At 38.3% G+C, this 21,747-nt stretch overlaps 2 protein-coding genes across 2 annotated transcripts in view; one reads left to right on the top strand and one right to left on the bottom strand.

Moving 5' to 3' along the window:
- UIMC1 (ubiquitin interaction motif containing 1) overlaps positions 1 to 21,747 on the top strand; it is a 186,242-nt gene that overhangs the window by 93,483 nt on the left and 71,012 nt on the right. Inside the window, 1 exon segment of the mRNA XM_081230769.1 lies at positions 1,682 to 1,766. Coding sequence (XP_081086895.1) covers positions 1,682 to 1,766 — 85 coding nt within the window.
- LOC308615852 (14-3-3 protein theta-like) lies at positions 19,191 to 20,715 on the bottom strand. The gene has a single exon (XM_081231695.1). The coding sequence runs from the start codon at positions 20,599 to 20,601 to the stop codon at positions 19,864 to 19,866; it is 738 nt and encodes a 245-aa protein (XP_081087821.1). The 5' UTR covers positions 20,602 to 20,715; the 3' UTR covers positions 19,191 to 19,863.

The following is a 21,747-nucleotide window of genomic DNA, read 5'->3' as shown; positions in this document are numbered from 1 at the left end:
CTTTAAAATGCTGCCTTCTTGTTTTTTTGCTTTGTATGTTGCATTTGATAAGTCCAGTTTATTTTCCTTTTTTTGGTAAGTAATTAGGCCTTTTTGTTAGTCTGCATGCTTTAAAATTTTTTCTTGGGTGAGATAGGTATGTTAGTATATGTCTGGAAATTGACTGTTCAGGGTCCATTTTCCCAGGTAAATTGTATATACTTTCAGTTTGTAGATTCAGGTGTTTTCTCCCTTATAAATTTATTTTTGATTATAGTGTTTATGTTAGTCTTTTTCACTGTTTTGTTTTCTTCTTTAGAAACCCCAATTATACATTTATTGGATCACCTTTGTATTCTTTTTTTCATTTTTAATGATGTTTATTGTTTTCTTCCTCATTTTACAAGCAATATCTGTTAATTGCAGGCAATTAGAAATACATAGAAGCCAATCATCCATAATCCCCACCTTCTAGACATAACCACCATTAGCATTTTTTAATATTATTTTTTAAAGATTTATTTATTATTTATTTAATTTATTTTTGGCTGTGTTGGGTCTTAGTTGCAGCACGCAGGACCTTTTGTTGAGGCACGCGGGATCTTTTGTTGTGTGTGGGCCCTTCATTGTGGTGCGTGGGCTTCTCTCTAGTTGTGGCGTGCAGGTTTTCTCTTCTCTAGTTGTGGCATGCGGGTTCCAGAGTGCGTGGGCTCTGTAGTTTGCAGCACATGGGCTGTAGTTGAGGCACGTGATCCCAGTAGTTGTGGCACATGGGCTTAGCTGCCCCACAGCATGTGTGATCTTAGTTCCCTGACCAGGGATTGAACCTGCGTCCCCTGCATTGCAAGGCAGATTCTTTACCACTGGACCACCAAGGAGGTCCCACCATTAGCATTTTGATGCATTTCCTCCCAGTGTTCACACACACACACACACACACACACACACACACACACACACACACACAGTAATTGAAGTATAATTTACCTACAATGCTGTATTAGTTCCAGGTACACAAAATAATGATTTGCATCAATTGTATTCCATCAGTGGTATGAGAGTACTTGTTTCCCCACAGTAAGTGTTTTATAAAACATTTTCATTTTTACTATTAGTATAGGTTTAAAAAAGTATCTATATAATTGTTATGATTTGCATACTTATGAGCCCCTTGTGTATGTTTTTCTATGAAGTGTTTTATCATATTCTTTGTCTATGGGAGGAGGTTAAATATTGGTCTCTGTATTGATTTATAAGAGCTCTATATATAAGGAAAATTAGCCCTTTATCTGATAAATATGTTGCATACTTTTCCTCAGTTCTGTTGCTTTTTAAAAGTACTGATTTAAAATAAGTGACTATGCACTGAGTTTAAACTTTATTATTGATTTTTAAACCTTGAATCAAGCTTTCTCTGAACTTGGGTGCGTACTTGCTGGTATTTTGCAGATGGACCAATTTTACATGAGCTTGTATATGACAGATAATTACGTCAGTATATTATGATTTTTAATTTTTATTGGTTCTGAGTCTACATTTTCCTTTTTCTACAATAAGAATCTTTTTCTGATGTTTTCTGTGAACATTTACAACCACCACTGATTCTTCAGAGGCTCAGTGGCCTCTGTTGGCTGTAGAGGAGGCAGAAAGAGTACTACTTTTAATGGCAGTCACCCTGATCATATTTCTTGTTTTGCAACAGGAACCAAACGAGGAGAATGGATTGCAGAAAATGAAGACAAAACAGTCGAATAGAGCAAAGTGTTTGGCTAAAAGAAAAATTGCACGTATGTTTTAATTTTTGTGTTGAGAATGGTTTGGAAATTACAACAATCATAGACTTGACACTGGTTTCTTCATTAGGAAGAGGTTTCTCTGAATAAGGTTGTGTGTGCTTCTTGTTAATTCTGGGTTCCATTAAAATTTGTAGGGATCACAGTTAACCTATAGCATATATAACTGACTTATTGAAGACAATGTTGAAATTAAAAATGTGACCTTCAGAGTTAGGCACACTTGGATTTGAATCCTTGCTTCACCTTACTATGTGGCCTTTAGGCAAGCCACTACTTTCAGCCTACCTCTGTTTCCTCATCAATAACATGCAGATAACACTTAGAAAGTCACTTAGTGGCTCCAATAATGGTGTGTTTTACTCTTTTGTTCATTAAAGTTTTTAGGGAAAAACTCTTCTGTATGTTTCCCGTATTCTTAACACTTCACTCTGGTCATCAAATGTGTAGGTTTTTTTTCCCCCCACACCAAGCGGTTCTCCAGCTCTCTGGCAGACACTGGGTGCCCTACAATTTAAGGAAATCTGACACTCTCAGATCCCACAAGTTTAGGGCTTAATTCTGCAGGACTACCCCTTCTTTTAGACGGCAGTTGCAATTCCAGGTTGTTACCTGTGCTTCTGACTGACTTGCTATAAATCAGAGGTTCACATGACCCCTTTCTTGGGTTTGATTAATTTGTTAAAATGGCTCTCAGAATTCAGGGAAACAGTTTACTTATTAGATGACTGGTTTGTTAAAAGGGGGTATAACTCAGGAACAGCTAGATGGAAGAGATGCATAGGGCAAGATATAGGAAAAGGGGTGCGGATCTCCATGTCCTGTCCAGGTATGTCACCCTCCCAGTACACACACATATTCACCAACCTGGAATTTCACCGAACATTGTAGTTCAGGTATTTTTATGGAGGCTTCATTATGCAGGTATGGTTGATTAAATCATTGGCCATTGGTGATTGGTTCAACTTCCAGCCAGCCCCTCTCCCTTCCCTGGACGCTGGGGAGTTGGAATGAAAGTTCTAATCCTCTGGTACCTTGGTTGGTTCCCCTGGCGACCAGCCCCCATCCTTAGGGGCTTTCCAAAAGTAAGTTCATTAACATAGTCTCTGGTGTGCCAAAGACTCTGGTGTGCCAAAGAAGGGATTGTTATGAATAACAAAAGACACCTTTATTGCTCTTTTCATTGAGGAAATTCCAAGGGTATTAGGAGCTCTGTGACAGGGCCAGGGGCAAAGATTAGGTATATATTTATTATTATAAATCACAGTATCAGAAAAATCCTTTGTTGGAAGTTTTTTTTCTTCTGACTTTGTTGCTCAATTGTGAAGTCGTTTAATAATTACTATATTTTTGCATTTTAATGTCATATGAGATGTTTAAGTATTTCAGTGAAGTTTTCAAAACTATGATAACTAGCTGAAATTATTACACCAGTTGATTGAAGATAAAGAAGGATTTCTTTCACCGTTAATTTGAATTTTGGTGATTTAAGGTATAATTCTCAGCCTTATAAAATTAACCATAATTTTTGTTGTTGTTGCTAAATCATTGTGTTATATCTAGAGGTGGCTGTCACTATGGTTAGATCTGTTGAATGTACTCAAGTTATTTTCAGTCTTGAGAATTATTGATAATAGTTACTTTTTGAGGTACAGTAATCTTTATCAGTTGATAGTTAGGTTTTTGTCACCATTGGTAGACTATTGATAGTTGTTTGCTTGCTGTCTGTGTTTCACATTTTTACATAATTGTGTCATGCTTTCTTTTCCAGTCTTAGTCTTTTTAATTTTTTTTAAAATTCAGCCTGACAATTTCAGTCTTTTTAATTGTCCTTTGTGTTTATATTTAATGTAATTATTGATGTAATTGGATTGAAAGCTGTTTATTTGTTCCAGTTCTTTGTTTCTTCTTTTTCTGTTCTTTTTTTGTATTTGTTGAGTATTATTTTATTATTCCATTTAATTTCTACTATTTACTTACCTTATATCTCTTTTTAAAAATATTTAGTGGTTGCTCTAGAGTCTACAGTATACATGTTTAATTAATCACAGTTACCTTCAAATAATGTCATGTTGTTTCACACATGGTATAAAGACTCCCGATTCCTTTCTACCCTCCTTTGTGTTATTTTTACCATACGTTTTACTTCTGCATATATTATAACACACAATACATTGATACTATTTTGCTTTAGATAGTTAAATGACTTTCAGAGCAATGGAAGTAAGAAATAAAGAATTCCATATTTTCCTTTATTTGTGCCATCAAGGGCTTTTTATTTCTTTGTGTAGGTCCCAGTTTCTATCCAGTATCATGTTTTTTCTGCTGGAAGAACTTCCTTTATCACTTAGTTTAATGTAGACCAATTAATTCTCTATTTTATTTTTGTCTGAAAATGTATTTCTCCATTTTTATGGTAATTGCTTTACTTAGATATAACTCACATACTCAATTTATTCATCATATAATACTTTCATCATTGAAAGTATACAGTGGGTTTTAGTATATTAACAGAGTTGTGTAACCATCACCACTATCTAATTCTAGAATGTTCTCATCACTCCAGAAAGAAACCCTATACACTTAACCAGTAACCCAAAGCCCTCATCCCACCCAGCCCTAAGCAACTATTAATTTACATTCTGTCTTTATAGATTTGCATATTCTGGACATTCCATATAAATGGAATCATATAATATGTAGTCTTTCATGACTGGTTTTTGTACTTAATTTTTTCAGGTTCATCTATGTTTTGGCATGTATTAGTACTTCATTCCTTTGTTGCCAGATATTATTCCACTATATTGCTGTGCCATGTTTTGTTTATATAGTCATCATTTGATGGATATTTGAGCTTCTCCTCTTTGGTTATTGACTAAAGTTGCTGTGAACATTCAAGTACTCGTTTTTCTGTGGCTGTATGTTTCCATTTCTCTTGAGTAATATAGCTAGGAGTGGAATTCCTGGGTCATATGGTAACTCAACATTTAATTGTTTGAGAAACTGCCAGATTGCTTTCTAAAATGGCTGCACCATTTTACATTTCCACCAGCATCGTATGAGAGTTCCAGTTTCTCCATATCCTTGCCAACAGTTATTTTCCTTTTTCTTTTTTTCCCCATTAAGCCATCCTAGTGGGTGTGAAATGGTATCTCATTGAGGTTTTGATTTGCATTTCTCTAATGACTAATGATGTTGAGCATCTTTTCATGTGCTTATTGGTCATTTCTTTACTTATTAAAAATATTTTTATTGTAAAATACACATAAAATATACTACTTTAACCATTTATAACCATTTAAAAATGTTTTTATCATGAAGCGGTGTTGAATTTTGTCAAATGTTTTTTCTGTGCCTATTGAGATGATCATATGGGTTTTGTCTTTTGTCAATTTGGTGTATTAATTGATTTTCATATGTTAAGTCAACCTTCCATTCTGGGATGAATTCTACTCTGTCATAGTGTGTAATCTTCTTATATTCTTTCTAGATTTGGTATGCTAACGTTATGTTGAGAGTTTTTGCATTTACATTCATAAGAGAGATTGTTCTGTAGTTTTCTTGTGATGTCTTTGTCTGGATTTGGTATCAGGCTAATACTGGCCTCATAGAATGAGTTGAACATTGTTCCCTTCTGTTCTATATTTGGAAAAGATTGTGAAGATTTAATATTTTTCTTTAATTGTTGGACAGAATTCACCAGTGAAGCCATCTGGGCCTAGGCTTTTCAAAGGTAGATAGTTTTTGATTACTAATTCAATTTTTTTTAATGTATTTATTTATATTTGGCTGCACTGGGTCTTCATTGCTGTGCTTGGGCTTTCTCTAGTTGTGGTGAGCGGGGTCTACTCTTTGTTGCGGTGCGTGGGCTTCTCATTACAGTGGCTTCTCATGTTGTGGAGCACAGGCTCTAGGCGCGTGGGCTTCAGTAGTTGTGGCATGTGGGCTCTAGAGTGCAGGCTTAGTAGTTGTGGCACACAGGCTTAGTTGCTCTGAGGCATGTGGGATCTTCCTGGACCAGGGCTCGAACCCGTGTCCCCTGCATTGGCAGGCAGATTCTTAACTACTGCACCACCAGGGAAGTCCTCAGTTTCTTATCTGTTGTAGTTCTGTTCAGTTTTTATATTTTTTCTCAAGTCAGCTTTGGCAGTTTGTCTTTTATTTTTGTATTTGTTAGTAATGTCTCCACTGCCATTCTGCTTTTAGTTATTTGAGTCTTCTTTTTTCCCCCTGCTCAAATCTAACTCAAAGTTTGTCAATATTTTTAGTTTTCAAAAAACCAACTTTTCACCTCATTGATTTTTCTTGTTTTACTATTTTTAAAATTAATTTCTCCTCTATTTATTATTTTGTTTTTTTTTTCTGCTTTCTTTAGGTTTAGTTTGCTCTTTTTTTTCTGTGTCTTAAGGTGGAAGTTTAGGTTATTTGTTTGAGATCTTTCTTTTTTAATATAAGCATTAGATAGATGTAAATTTCCCTTTAAGTATTGCTTTAGCTAAATCGTTTAAGTTTTTAAGATATATTTTCATTTTCATTCATCTCAAACTATTTTCTGCTTTCCCACTGTAATTTTTTCTTTCACCCATTGGTTATTTAGGAGTGTTTTGTTTAATTTCCACGTATTTGTCCATTCCCCAAATTTCTTCCTTGTTATTTATAATTTCACTCATTATGTTGGAAAACATACTTTGTATGTTTTTTATCTTTCTGTGTTTGTTGAGTCTTGTTTTATCACCATCATATGTTATATCCTGGAGAATATTTCATGTGCACTTGAGGAAAATGTTTATTCTGCTACTGTTGGATAGAGTGTTCTGTAGATATCTATTTGGTCTGGTTGGATTATAGTGTTGTTTGTCTTCTATTTACTTAATGTTCTGCTTAGTTCTCCTTTTTACTGAAAGTGGTAGATTGAATCTCCATCATTTTTGAGAAATACTTCCCTGGCTATAGGATATGGCTTGACAGTTTTTCATCATTTTCAAGATGTCACTTTATTGTCTTCTGGCTGCAGAGTTTTTAATGAGAAGTTGACTTTAATCCTCATCTTTGTTCATTTGAATGTAACATGTTTTTCTCTCTGGCTTCCTTCAATATAGTCTGTATCTTTGTTTTTTTACCAGTTTGAATATGATGTTTAGGTATGAGTTTTTTGTGGGGGTCATGGAATGTATTTTTCTTGATAGTCTTTTTGGATATGTGATTTGAGGTCTGATTTGAGATCTCTGTTTACTTTGGAAAATTCTCAGCCTGTATTTGTGTGTGTGTATAACTTTCATTAAGACTTTGTTTTGTTAGAGCTGTTTTAGGTTACAGCAAAACTGAGGACAAGGTACAGAGATTTCTTACCTCACACATATGTAGCCTCACACATACATAGCCTCCTCCATTATCAACTTTTCCTATCAAAGTGATAGATTTGTTACAATTGATGTACCTACATTGACATATTATAATCATCCTAAGTCTGTAGTTTACACTAGGGTTCACTCTTGGTGTTATACATTCGATGGGTTTTGAGAAATATATAATGACATGTATCCATTATTATGGTATCAAACAGAGTATTTTCACTGCCTTAAAAATTCTCTGTGCTTCACCTATTCATCCCTACCCTACTTCCCCTGCTAATCTGTGACAACCACTGATCTTTTTACTGTCTTCATAGTTTTGCCTTTTCCAGAATGTCATGTAGTTGGAGTCAGACGGTATATAGCCTTTTCAAATTGGCTTCTTTCACTTAGTAATATGCATTTAAGTTTCCTCTGTGTCTTTTCATGCTTTGGTAGATCTTTTGTTTTTTTTTATAGCAGTGAATAATATTCCATTGTCTGGCTCTACCATAGTTTATTTATCTGTTCACCTACTGAAAGACATTTGGTTGCTTCCAAGTTTTGGCAATTAAGAATAAAGCTGGAATAAACATCTCTGTGCAGGTTTTGGGGTGGACATGAGTTTTTTTTGCAGTATGTGGGCCTCTCACTGTTGTGGCCTCTCCCGTTGCGGAGCACAGGCTCCGGACACACAGGCTCAGCGGCCATGGCTCACGGGCCTAGCCACTCTGTGGCATGTGGGATCCTCCTGGACCGGGGCACAAACCTGTGTCCCCTGCACCGGCAGGCAGACTGCGTCACCGCGCCACCAGGGAAGCCCTGGGCATGAGTTTTTAACTCCTTTGGGTAAATACCAAGGAACATGATTGCTGAGTATGCTAAGAGTATATTTAGTTTTGTAAGAAAGCGCCAATCTCTCTTCCAAAGTGGCTATACCATTTTGCATTCCCACCAGCAATGAATGAGAGTTCCTGTTACTCCATATCCTCACCAGCATTTGGTGTTGTCAGTGTTCCAGAACTTGACCATTCTAGTAGTTGTGCAGTGATATCTCCTTTTTTCAGTTTGCATTTTGCTGATGATATATGATGTGGAATATCTTTTCATATGCTTATTTGCTCTGTATATCATCTTGGTGAGTTCTCTGTCAAAGTCTTTGGCCCACTTTTTAGTTGTGTTTATTTTCTTACAGTTGAGTTTTAAGAGTTCTTTGTATATTTTGGATAACAGTCCTTTATCAGATATGTCTTTAGCAAATATTTTCTCCCAGTCTGTGACTTGTTTTCTTATTCTTGCAACATTGTCTTTTGCAGAGCAGGAGTTATTAATTTTAATGACATCCAGCTTATTTACTTCTTTCCTGGATCATGCCTTTAGATATAATCTAAAAAGTCATTGCCATACCTAATGTCATCTAGGTTTTCTGTGTTATTTTCTAGGAGTTTTATAGTTTTGTGTTTCACGTATCAGTTTATGATCCAGTGAGTTAATTTTGGGAATGGTGTTAGATCTTTGTCTAGATTCAGTTTGGGGGATATGAAATGTCCAGTTGTTCCAGCAACATTTGTTGAAGATAATCCCTTTGCTTCATTGTATTGTCTTTGCTCCTTTGTAAAAATCAGGTGACTATATTTATGTGGGTTTATTTCTGGGCTCTCTCTTCTGTTCCACTGACCTATTTGTTCTTTTGCCAATTCCACACTGTTTCGATTACTGTAGCTTTATGTAGTAGGTTTTAAAGTCAGGTAACATCAGCCCTCCAACTTTGTTCTTTTTCTTCAATATTGTGTTGACTCTTCTGGATCTTTTGCCCTCTCCATATAAACTTTAGAATAAGTTTGTTGGTATCCACAAAATTACTTGTTGGAATTTTGATTTGGAATGCATTGAATCTACAGATCAGGTTGCAAAAAACTGATACCTTGACATTACTGAGTCTTTCTATCCATGAACATGGAATATCCCTTTATTTAGTTAATTCTTATTTGACTTTGTTCATTAGAGTTCTCTAGTTTTCCTCTTATAGATCCTGTACATTATTTCATTACCAATGTAAATGCTATTGTGTTTTAAATTTCAAATCACACTTGTTCATTGCTGGTATATGGAATGTGATTGGCTATTTTATACTAACCTTGTATACCATAACCTTACTATAATTACTTAATAGTTCCAGGAATTGTTTTGTAGATTCTATTGGATTTTCTACTTAGATGATAGTGTCATTTGTGAACAAAGACAGTATTATTTTTCTCTTTCCTAGTCTGTATATTTCCTTTTCTTGTCTTATTGCATTAGCTAGTATGTCTAGTACAGTGCTGAAAAGGAGTGATAAGAGGGGACATCCTAGCCTTTTTCCTGTTCTTAGTGGGAAAGCTTTGAGTTTTCACCATTTAGTATGATGTTGGCTATAGCGTTTTTATAGATATTCTCTATCAAGTTGAGAATGTTCTCTATTCCTAGTTTATGGAGAAGTTTTATCATGAATTAGTGTTTGATTTTGTCCAGTGCTTTTTCTGAATCTATTGAATATGATCATGTGATTTTTCTTTTTTGTTCTGTTTATGTGTTGCACTACATTAATTAATTTTTGAGTGTTGAACTAACATGCACATCTGGGATAAATCCCACTTGGTCATGGTGTATAATTCTTTTTATACATTGTTGATTTAATTTGCTACTATTTGTTGAGGATTTTTGTATCTGTGTTCATGTTCATGCAAGATACTGGTCTATAGTTTTCTTGTAATGTTTTTGTCTAGTTTTAGTGTTAGGTTTAATGGTGGTCACATAGAATGACTTAGGAAGTATTCCCTCTGCTTCTGTCCTCTGAAAGAGATTGTATAGAATTTGTATAATTTCTTCCTTAAATGTTTGGTAGAATTCATTAGTGACTCCATCTGGGCCTGTTGCTTTTAGTTGTGGAAGACTAATTATGGATTCTGTTTCTTTAATAGATATAGGTGTATTCAGACTGCCTATTTCTTCTCATGTGAGTGTTGGCAGATTGTGTCTTTCAAAGGGAATTGGTCTGTTGCATCTAGGTTATCAGATTTGTGGGCATAGAGTTGTTCATAGTATTCCTTTATTATTTATTATTATTATTATTTTTTTTTTGTGGTACGCGGGCCTCTCACTGTTGTGGCCTCTCCCGTTGCGGAGCACAGGCTCTGGACGCACAGGTTCAACGGCCATGGCTCACGGGCCTAGCCGCTCCGCGGCATGTGGGATCTTCCCGGACCGGGGCACGAACCCGTGTCCCCTGCATCGGCAGGCGGACTCTCAACCACTGCGCCACCAGGGAAGCCCTCCTTTATTATTTTTTTTAATGTCCATGAGATCTGTAGTGATGTCCTCTTTTTCATTTCTGGTACTAGTAATTTGTGCCCTCTCTTTTTTTAGTCAGCCTAGCTAGTGGTTTATCAATTTTATTGATTTTTTTTTTCTTTTTTTAAAAGAACCAGCTTTTGGTTTGGTTCATTTTCTCTACTTATTTCTTGATTTCAATTTCATTGATTTCTGCTGTAATTCTTTTTTTTTTTTTCTGCTTACTTTACTTTTTTTACTTTACTTTTACTTTACTTAATTTACTTTTTTTTTTTTTCCTGGTTCCCTAAGGCAGCAGTCCTTAATCTTGTTAGCACCAGGGACCAGTTTCCTGGAAGACAGTTTTTACACGGACTGGGGATCAGGGAGGTATGGTTCAGGCAGTAATGCGAGTGATGGGGAGTGCAGATGAAGCTTCACTCACTCGCCTGCCGCTCATCTCCTGCTGTGCGGCCTGGTTCCTAAGAGGCCATGGACTGGTCCGTGGCCCAGGGTTTGGGGACCCCTGCCCTAAGGTATAGATGTAGATGATTGATTTTAGATCTTCTTTCCCAGTGTATGCTTTTAATGCTGTAACTCTCCTCTAGGCACTGCTTTTGCTGCATCCTGCAAATTTTGATAAGATGCATTTTTCATTTTCTTTTGATTCAAAGTATTTTTATATTGCTCTTGATTTCTTCTTTGACCCATGAGTTATTTAGAAGTATGTTGTTTAATCTTCATGTATTTTGGGATGTTCCTGTTTTCTTTCTGTTATTGATTTTTAGTTTAATTCCATTGTGGTCTGAGCATAGACATTGCATGATTTCTCTTGCTTTAAATTTAAGGTGTGTTTTATGGCCCAGAATGTGATTTGTCTTGATGAATGTTCTGTGTGAGCTTGAGAAGAATGTGTTCTGTTGTTATTGGTTGGAGTAGTCTGTAGATGTCTATTGTATTCAAATGATTGATGATGTTGTTGAGTTAAACTATATCCTTACTGATTTTCTGCCTGCTGGATCTGTCCATTTGTGATAGAGGGGGGTTGGTATTTCCACCTGTGATAGTGGGTCATCTATTTCTCCTTGCAGTTCTATCATTTTTTGCCTCACCAATGACACTCTTTTGTTAGGCACACACACATTAAGGATTGTTATGTCTTCTAGGAGAATTAATCTCTTTATTATTATATAATGCCTTTCTTTATTCCTGATAACTTTTCTTGCTTAGAAGTCTGCTCTGTCTGAAATTAATAGTTACTCTTGCTTTCTTTTGATTAGTGTTAGCATGGTATATTTTTCCATCCGTTTACTTTTAAATATTTATTTATTTATTTATTTGGGCGCGTCGGGTCTTAGTTGCGGCACACGGGATCTTTTAGTTGCGGCATGTGGAATCTTTAGTTGAGGCATGTGGGATCTAGTTCCCTGACCAGGGATCAAACCCTTCCCCCCTGCATTGGGAGCATGGAGTCTTAGCCACTGGACCACCAGGGAAATCCGCATCCATTTATTTATTTATTTTTTTGGTTGTGTTGGGTCTTCGTTGCTTTGCATGGGCTTTCCCTAGTTGTGGCGAGTGGGGACTACTCTTCGTTGCACAGTGCACAGGCTTTTCATCGCAGTGTGCAGTCTTCTCATTGTGGTGGCTTCTCTGGTTGCAGAGCACGGGCTCCAGGCATGTGGGCTTCAGTAGTTGTGACACGCTGGCTCAGTAGTTGTGGCTCGTGGGCTCTAGAGGGCAGGTTCAGTAGTTGTGGTGCACGGGCGTAGTTGCTCCGTGGCATGTGGGATCTTTCCGGACCAGGGCTTCAACCCATGTCCCCTGCATTGGCAGGCGGATTCTTAACCACTGCGCCATCAATTTACTTTTAATCTATATTTCTCTTTGTATTTAAAGTGGGTTTCTGGGACTTCCCTGGTGGTCCGGTGGTTAAGAATCCATCTTCCAATGCAGGGGACGTGGGTTCGAGACCTGGTTGGGGAGCCAAGATCCCACATGCCGCAGGGCAACTAAGCCCACACGTTCTGCAGTCTGCGTGCCACAACCAGAGAGAAGCCTGTGCACTGCACGAGGAGCCCAAGTGTCACAGTGAAAGATCCCACGTGCCACAATGAAGATCCTGCGTGCCACAACTAAAGACCTGAGGCAGCCAAATAAAAAATAAATAAATAAATAAATAAATAAATAAATAAAGTGTTTTTTTTACTTTCCTTCTTTCTTTTTTTTTTTTTAGCATATTAGCTTTATTAATTTTTCCAAAGAATCAACATTTGTCTTTATCACTTTCCTCAATTTTTTTTTTTTTTGGCCGTGCCACGTGGCATGTAGGATCGTAGTTCCCCAACCAGGGATCGAACCTGTGCCCCCTGCATTGGGAGCACAGAGTCTTAACCACTGGACTGCCAGGGAAGTCCTTAAAGTGGGTTTCTTGTAGACAACATACAGTTGAGTCTTATTTTTTGATCCAATCTCTTTTAATTGATACATTTAATCCATTGACATTCAAAGTGATTACAGGCATACCTTGTTTAATTTTGCTTCACTTTATTGAGCTATGTAGATAATTTTTTTTTTTAACACAAATTGAAGGTTTGTGGCAACCCAGTGTTAAACAAGTCTCTTGGGTGCCATTTTTCCAACATCACTTGCTCACTTCATGTCTCTGTGTCACATTTTGGTAATTCTTGCAATATTTCAACGCCTCCACAATCAAAAAGATTACAACTTTTTGAAGGCTCAGATGCTGGTTAGCACTTTCTAGCAATGAAGTAATTTTTTTCAGTAACATTTTTTAATGAAGGTGAAATTGTGCAACTCAGATTGGGACTTGAACCCATGGGCCAGGACTCAAACCCAGCCCAAACCCAGAATGGGACTTGAACAGTCTTCTAACTGAGATCACACACCGGGTCTCAGGACTTAATGAAGCTCAGGTTCTTTTTGGGTGTTTTTTGAATTTTATTTTAGTTTTTATACAGCAGGTTCTTATTAGTTATCTATTTTATACATATTAGTGAATATATGTCAATCCCAGTCACCCAATTCATCCCACCACCACCACCACCACCCCTGCCACGTCCCCCTTTGTGTCCATACGTTTGTTCTCTACATCTGTGTCTCTATTTCTGCCCTGCAAACCGGTTCATCTGTACCATTTTTCTGGTTCCACATATGTGCGTTAATGTATGATATTTGTTTCTTTCTGACTTACTTCACTCTGTATGACAGTCTAGATCTATCCATGTCTCTACAACTAACTCAATTTCGTTCCTTTTTATGGCTGAGTAATATTCCATTGTATATATGTACCACATCTTCTGTATCCATTCATCTTTTGATGGACACTTAGGTTGCTTCCCTGTCCTGGCTATTGTAAATAGAGCTGCTATGAACATTGTGGTACATGACTCTTTTTGAATTATGGTTTTCTCAGGGTATATGCCCAGTAGTGGGATTGCTGGGTCGTATGGTAGTTCTATTTGTAGTTATTTAAGGAACCTCCATACTGTTCTCCATAGTGGCTGTATCAATTTACATTCCCACCAACAGTACAAGGGTGTTCCCTTTTCTCCACACCCTCTCCAGCGTTTGTTGTTAATAGATTTTCTGATGATGCCCGTTCTAACTGGTGTGAGGTGATACCTCACTGTACTTTTGGTTTGCATTTCTCTAATAATTAGTGGTGTTGAGCAGCTTTTTATATGCTTCTTGGCCACCTGTATATCTTCTTTGGAGAAATGTCTATTTAGGTCTTCTGCCCAGTTTTTGATTGAGTTGTTTGTTCTTTTAATATTGAGCTGCATGAGCTGCTTTTATATTTTGGAGATTAATCCTTTGTCTGTTGATTTGTTTGCAAATATTTTCTCCCATTCTGAGGGTTGTCTTTTTGTCTTGTTTAAGGTTTCCTTTCCTGTGCAAAAGCTTTTAAGTTTCATTAGGTCCCATTTGTTTATTTTTGTTTTTATTTCCATTTCTCTAGGAGGTGGATCAGAAAGGATCTTGCTGTCATTTATGTCAAAGAGTGTTTCTCCTATGTTTTCCTCTAAGAGTTTTATACTGTCTGGCCTTACATTTAAGTCTTTAATCCATTTTGAGTTTATTTTTGTGTATGGTGTTAGCAAGTGTTCTAATTGCATTCATTTACACGTAGCTGTGCAGTTTTCCCAGCACCACTTATTGAAGAGGGTGTCTTTTCTCCATTGTATATTCTTGCCTCCTTTATTAAAGATAAGGTGACCATATGTGCGTGGATTTATCTCTGGGCTTTCTGTCCTGTTCCATTGATCTATATTTCTGTTTTTGTGCCAGTACTGTATGGTCTTGATTACTGTAGCTTTGTAGTGTAGTCTGAAGTCAGGGAGTCTGATTCTTCTAGCTCTGTTTTTCTTTCTCAAGACTGCTTTAGCTATTCGGGGTCTTTTGTGTTTCTGTACAAATTGTGCAATTTTTTGTTCTAGTTCTGTGAAGAATGGCATTGATAGTTTGGTAGGGATTGCATTGAATCTGTAGATTACTTTGGGTAGTATAGTCATTTTCACAGTGTTGATTCTTCCAATCCAAGAACATAGTATATCTCTCCCATCTGCTTGTATCATTTTTAATTTCTTTCATCAGTGTCTTATAGTTTTCTTCATACAGGTCTTTTGTCTCCTTAGGTAGGTTTATTCCTAGGTATTTTATTCTTTTTGTTGCAGTGGTAAATGGGACTGTTTCCTTAATTTCTCTTTCAGATTTTTCATCATTAGTGTATAGGAATGCAAGAGATATCTGTGCATTAATTTTGTATCCTGCTACTCTACCAAATTCATTGATTAGCTCTAGTAGTTTTCTGGTAGCATCTTTAGGATTCTCTATGTATAGTATCATGTCATCTGCAAACAGTGACAGTTTTACTTCTTCTTTTCCAATTTGGACTCCTTTTATTTCTTTTTCTTCTCTGATTGCTGTGGCTAAAACTTCCAAAACTATGTTGAATAATAGTGGTGAGAGTGGGCACCCTTGTCTTGTTCCTGATCTTAGAAGAAATGGTTTCAGTTTTTCACCATTGAGAATGATGTTGGCTGTGGGTTTGTCATATATGGCCTTCATTATGTTGAGGTAGGTTCCCTCTATGCCTGCTTTCTGGATAGTTTTTATCATAAATGGGTGTTGAATTTTGTTAAAAGCTTTTTCTGCATCTCTTGAGATGATAATGTAGGTTTTCTCCTTCAATTTGTTAATACGGTTTATCACATGGATTGATTTGTATATATTGAAGAATCCTTGCATTCCTGGGGTAAACCCCACTTGATCATGGTGTATGATCCTTTTAATGTGCTGTTGGATTCTGTTGGCTAGTATTTTGTTGAGGAGTTTTGCATCTGTGTTCATCAGAGATACTGGCCTGTAGTTTTCTTGTTTTGTGACATCGTTGTCTTGTTTTGGTATCAGGGTGATGGTGGCCTCATAGAATGAGTTTGGGAGTGTTCCTCCCTCTGCTGTATTTGGAAGAGTTTGAGAAGGATAGGTGTTAGTTCTTCTCTAAATGTTTCGTAGAATTGGCCTGTGAAGCCATTTTAATCACAGTTTTAATTTCAGTGCTTTTGATTGGTCTGTTTATATTTTCTTTTTCTTTTGGTTCAGTCTCGGAAGGTTGTGCTTTTCTAAGAATTTGTCCATGTCTTCCAGGTTTTCCATGTTATTGGCATAGAGTTGCTTGTAGAAATCTCTCGTGATCCTTTGTATTTCTGCCATGTCAGTTGTTACTGCTCCTTTTTCATTTCTAATTCTGTTGATGTGAGTCTTCTCCCTTTTTTCTTGGTGAGTCTGGCTAATGGTTTATCAATTTTGTTTATCTTCTCAAAGAACCAGCTTTTCGTTTTATTGATCTTTGCAGTTGTTTCCTTCATTTCTTTTAAATTTATTTCTTATCTGATCTTTATGATTTCTTTCCTTCTGCTAACTTTCGGGGGGGGTTGTTCTTTTTTCTCTAATTGCTTTAGGTATAGGATTAGGTTGTTTGAGATATTTCTTGTTTCTTGAGGTAGGAGTGTATTGCTATAAACTTCCCTCTTAGAACTGCTTTTGCTGCATCCCATAGGTTTTGGGTCGTGGTGTTTTCCTTGTTATTTGTTTCTAGGTATTTCTTGATTTCCTCTTTGATTTCTTCAGTGATCTGTTGGTTACCTAATAACATATTGTTTAGCCTCCGTGTGTTTGTATTTTTTACAGATGTTTTCCTGTAATATCTAGTCTCAGCATTGTCGTGGGAAAAGATACTTCATACGATTTCAATTTTCTTAAATTTACCAAGGCTTGATTTGTGACCCAAGATATGATCTATCCTGGAGAACGTTCCATGAACAGTTGAGAATAAAGTGTATTCTGTTGTTTTTGGATGGAACGGCCTATAAATATCAATTAAGTTCATCTTGTTTTTTTTACATATATTTATATGTATTTTTTTAGTAATACAGTCTTAATTTTATTTATTATTTATTTATTTATTTTTGGCAGTGTTGGGTCTTCGTTTCTGTGCGAGGGCTTTCTCTAGTTGCGGCGAGGGGGGGGCCACTCTTCATCACGGTGCGCAGGCCTCTCGTTGCAGAGCACAGGCTCCAGACACGCAGGCTCAGTAGTTGTGGCTTATGGGCCCAGTTGCTCCACGGCATGTGGGATCTTCCTAGACCAGGGCTCAAACCCGTGTCCCCTGCATTGGCAGGCAGATTCTCAACGACTGTGCCACCAGGGAAGCCCCTATATTTTTTAATTTATCTATTTTATTTCTTTATTTTTGGCTGCGTTCGGTCTTTGTTTCTGTGCGTGGACTTTCTCTAGTTGCGGTGAGTGGGGGCTACTCTTCATTGCGGTGCGTGGGCTTCTCATTGCGGTGGCTTCTCTTGTTGCGGAGCACAGGGTCTAGACACCTGGGCTTCAGGAGTTGTGGCTCACGGGCTCTGGAGCGCAGGCTCAGTAGTTGTGGCACACAGGCTTAGTTGCTCCACGGCCTGTGGGATCTTCCCAGAACAGGGCTTGAACCCGTGTCCCCTGCATTGGCAGGCAGATTTTTAACCACTGCGCCACCAGGGAAGCCCTAGTTCATCTTGTTTAATGTGTCATTTAAAGCTTGTGTTTCCTTATTTATTTTCATTTTAGATGATCTGTCCATTGGTGAAAGTGGGGTGTTACAGTCCCCTACTATTATTGTGTTAGTCGATTTCCCCTTTTATGGCTCTTAGCATTTGCCTTATGTATTGAGGTGCTCATATGTTGGGTGCATAAATATTTACAGTTGTTATATCTTCTTCTTGGATTGATTCTTTGATCATTATGTAGTGTCCTTCTTTGTCTCTTCTAATAATCTTTATTTTAAAGTCTATTTTGTCTGATACGAGAATATCTACTCCAGCTTTTTTTTTTTTTTTTTTTGCGGTACGCGGGCCTCTCACTGTTGTGGCCTCTCCCATTGCAGAGCACAGGCTCCAGACGTGCAGGCTCAGCGGCCATGGCTCATGGGCCCAGCTGCTCCGCGGTATGTGGGATCTTCCCGGACCAGGGCACGAACCCATGTCCCCTGGATCGGCAGGAGGGCTCTCAACCACTGCGCCACCAGGGAAGTCCCTCCAGCTTTCTTTTGATTTCCATTTGCATGGAATATCTTTTTCCATCCCCTCACTTACAGTCTGTATGTGAATTGGGTCTGAATTGGGTCTAGGTCTGAATTGGGTCTCTTGTAGACAAGATATGTACTGGTCTTGTATCCATTCAGCCAGTCTGTGTGTTTTGTTTGGAGCATTTAACCCATTTACATTTAAGGTAATTATCAATATATATGTTCCTGTTACTATTTTTGTAATTGTTTTGGGTTTGTTTTTGTAGGTCTTTTCTTTCTCTTGTATTACCTGCCTAGAGAAGTTCCTTTAGCATTTGTTGTAAAGCTGGTTTGGTGGTGCTGAATTCTCTTAACTTTTGCTTATCTGTAAAGGTTTTAATTTTTCCATCAGATCTGAATGAGAGCCTTGCTGGGTAGAGTAATCTTGGTTGTAGGTTTTTCCCTTTCATCACTTTAAATATGTCCTCCCACTCCCTTCTGGCTTGCAGAGTTTCTGCTGAAAAATCAGCTGTTAACTTTATGGGGATTCAGTTGTATGTTATTTGTTGCTTTTCCCTTGCTGCTTTTAATATTTTTTCTTTTTATTTAATTTTTGATAGTTTAATTAATATGTGTCTTAATGTGTTTCTCTCTGGATTTATCCTGTATGGTACTTTCTGTGCTTCCTGGACTTGACTATTTCCATTCCCACATTAGAGAAGTTTTTGACTATAATCTCTTCAAACATTTTCTCAGACCCTTTCTTTTTCTCTTCTTCTTCTGGGACCCCTATAATTTGAATGTTGGTGCATTTAATGTTGTCCCAGAGGTCTCTGAAACTGTCCTCAATTCTTTTCATTCTTTTTCCTTTATTCTGCTCCCTGGCAGTTATTTCCACCATTTTATCTCCCAGCTCACTTATCCGTTCTTCTGCCTCAGTTATTCTGTTGTTGATTCCTTCTAAAGTATTTTTAATTTCAGTAATTTTGTTGTTCATCACTGTTTGTTTGCTCTTTAGTTCTTCTAGGGCCTTGTTAAATGTTTCTTGTATTTTCTCCATTCTGTTTCTGAGATTTTGGATCATCTTTACTATCATTACTCTGAATTCTTTTTCAGGTAGGTTGCCTGTTTCATCTCCATTTATTTGGTCTCGTAGGTTTTTACCTTGCTCCTTCATTTGTAACATATTTTTTTTTTTTTTGGAGGTGTAAGTGAATTTTTATTGGGAAGGGAAGTTGTCAACTTAAACAGCAGCAAATGAAGAATGAATGAGGAAACCCCCTGTTGTCACAGATACACAAGACCTCCATCATATACGATACAGGAGGCATTTTAATTTGTGACCTCCAGCCTCAAAATGTCAACTGCTTTTCCATTCAATCTAATACTTCTGGATTCCTACCAAAAAGGAATATATGAAGAGGATGGAAAAGTTGCTTACTGAAAGAAAATCCCCGAAGAAGAGTAAGGGAGGGAATGTAGAAATTAAGAAGTTATGTAGAACACTCTTTAAATTGTAATTAACTACATTTTCAGATCTTCACAGTAATACAAAACACAGTCACTTGCAGAACTGGTTCAGATTACTTCAATACCAGATACATTTTTAGTCCTCTACATAAGTGTTTGGAAGTGACTTATGTTTATATGAAATGAAGCTATTAATACTTTTCTACAGCAGTAACTGCACACCAGAAAGGCCAAGACAAACACAAATCAAGGAATGGAGTTTTCCCAAAGCTGCGGTGTGAAAAGACTATAAACAGTTGATTCCATACACGTGAATGGGTTTCTTTGCTATAGGAAATCCAAATGGAGTAAGGAATGGAGATGAGTAACAAGGTTTCTCGCGGGGAAGGAGGAGGACACCTGTGTGCACTTAGTTCTCTGCACATTCTGCCGCGTCACATTCTTCTCCCGCACTGTCTGAGGTCCATAATGTTAGGTTGTCTCTAAGCAACTGCATGATGAGGGTGCTGTCTTTGTATGAGTCTTCATTCAGTGTATCAAGTTCTGCAATGGCCTCATCAAAAGCCGTTTTAGCCAGTGTGCAGGCAAGTTCTGGGTTATTAAGGATCTCATAGTAAAATACAGAAAAGTTAAGAGCCAGCCCCAGGCGGATTGGGTGTGTGGGTTGCATCTCCTTCTTGCTTATATCAAAAGCCTCTTGGTAAGCTCCTTGGGAATTATCTATCGTTTGTTTCCGATCATCACCACAAGCAACTTCAGCAAGGTACCGGAAGTAATCTCCCTTCATCTTCAGATAGAAGACCTTACTCTCTGGATTAGTTGCATTGGCTATTAAATACTTATCCAACAATTCCAGGACCGTGGTGCAGATGGACCGCAGTTCGGACTCCACTTTCTCCCGATAGTCCTTAATCAGCTGCAGCTTCTTGTCGGAGGTGTCGGTCTTCTGCTCGATGCTCGAGATGACCCTCCAGGCGGACCTGCGGCCTCCGGCCACGTTCTTGTAGGCCACCGAGAGCAGGTTGCGCTCCTCGTTGGACAGCTTGGCGCCCTGCTCCGTCACGGCCTTCATGCAGGTGGCCATGTCGTCGTAGCGCTTGGCCTGCTCGGCCAGCTTGGCCTTCTGGATCAGCTCCGTCTTCTCCATGGGGCCGGGGACAGGACAGCGAGGGCGAGCACCGACCCGGATGCCGAGGAGGAGTGCGGAGGGCCTTCACGTCTCAGCGGCCGCGGCGCGAGTCCCTGTAACATATTTTTTTTTGTCGTTTTTTTTTTAATTTATTTTTTGATGGGTGGTGCTGTATTCCTGTCTTACTGGTTGTTTGGCCTGAGATGTCCAGCACTGGGGTTTGCAGACAGTTTGATAGAGCTGGGTCTTGGTGCTGAGATGAGGAACTCTGGGAGGCCTCGCTCGGATTGATATTCCTTGGGGTCTGAGGTTCTCTGTTAGTCCAGCGGTTTGCACTCAGAGCTCACACCACAGGAGCTTGTGCCTGACCTCTGGCGTGGGAACCAAGATACTGCAGGCTTCGTGGTGCAATAAAAAAAAAAAAAAAAAAAGAAGAAGAAAGAAAGAAAAAAAAGGAGCAGTACAATATCAAAGAATAAAAAACAAAATGAGGGCTTACCTGGTGGCGCAGTGGTTGAGAGTCCGCCTGCCGATGCAGGGGACACGGGTTCGTGCCCTGGTCCGGGAAGATCCCACATGCCGCGGAGCAGCTGGGCCCGTGAGCCATGGCCGCTGAGCCTGCGCATCCAGAGCCTGTGCTCCGCAATGGGAGAGGCCACAACAGTGAGGGGCCCGCGTACCGCAAAAAAAACAAAAAACAAAAAACAAAATGAAATCAGAAAGATAAAAAATACATTAGAAAAAATAAAACCATAATTGAAACAACTGCAACAAGGTGAAATAAAACCACAGCAAAAAAAAGAAAAGAAAACGGGGTGGGTGGGGCAGTGAGCCAAAAGGAGAGATCACTAGCAAAGTATAAAAGTTAGAAAAATAAAAGATTTATTAGGAAAAATAGAAATATAAAAGAGTCAACAATGAATCAGCAAGGTAAAACAGGACCTCAATGTAAAAAAGGAATAAAGAAAAGAAAAAAGGCGGGGGGGAAGCCTAGGCTATGGGGGCGGAGTTTAGGTAGGGGGTGGAACTTAGGTGGGGGCAGGGTTTAGGGTGGGGTGGGTCCTAGGCTGGTGGGGGGTGATGTTTGAGCGTGGGGTGGGGCCTAGATGGGGCTACGTTTAAGCGTGGGGTGGGGCCTCTGCTTAGGACCTGCACAGAAGAGGA

Source organism: Mesoplodon bidens (assembly GCF_964165515.1).
Source record: "Mesoplodon bidens genome assembly, chromosome: 4".
Classification (NCBI taxonomy): domain Eukaryota; kingdom Metazoa; phylum Chordata; class Mammalia; order Artiodactyla; family Ziphiidae; genus Mesoplodon; species Mesoplodon bidens.
This window is presented reverse-complemented; position numbering and strand designations above follow the sequence as displayed.

What these genes read in the sequence shown, in the direction of transcription:
- LOC308615852 (XM_081231695.1), bottom strand. Translation starts at nt 20,601, where the DNA reads ATGGAGAAGACGGAGCTGATCCAGAAGGCCAAGCTGGCCGAGCAGGCC.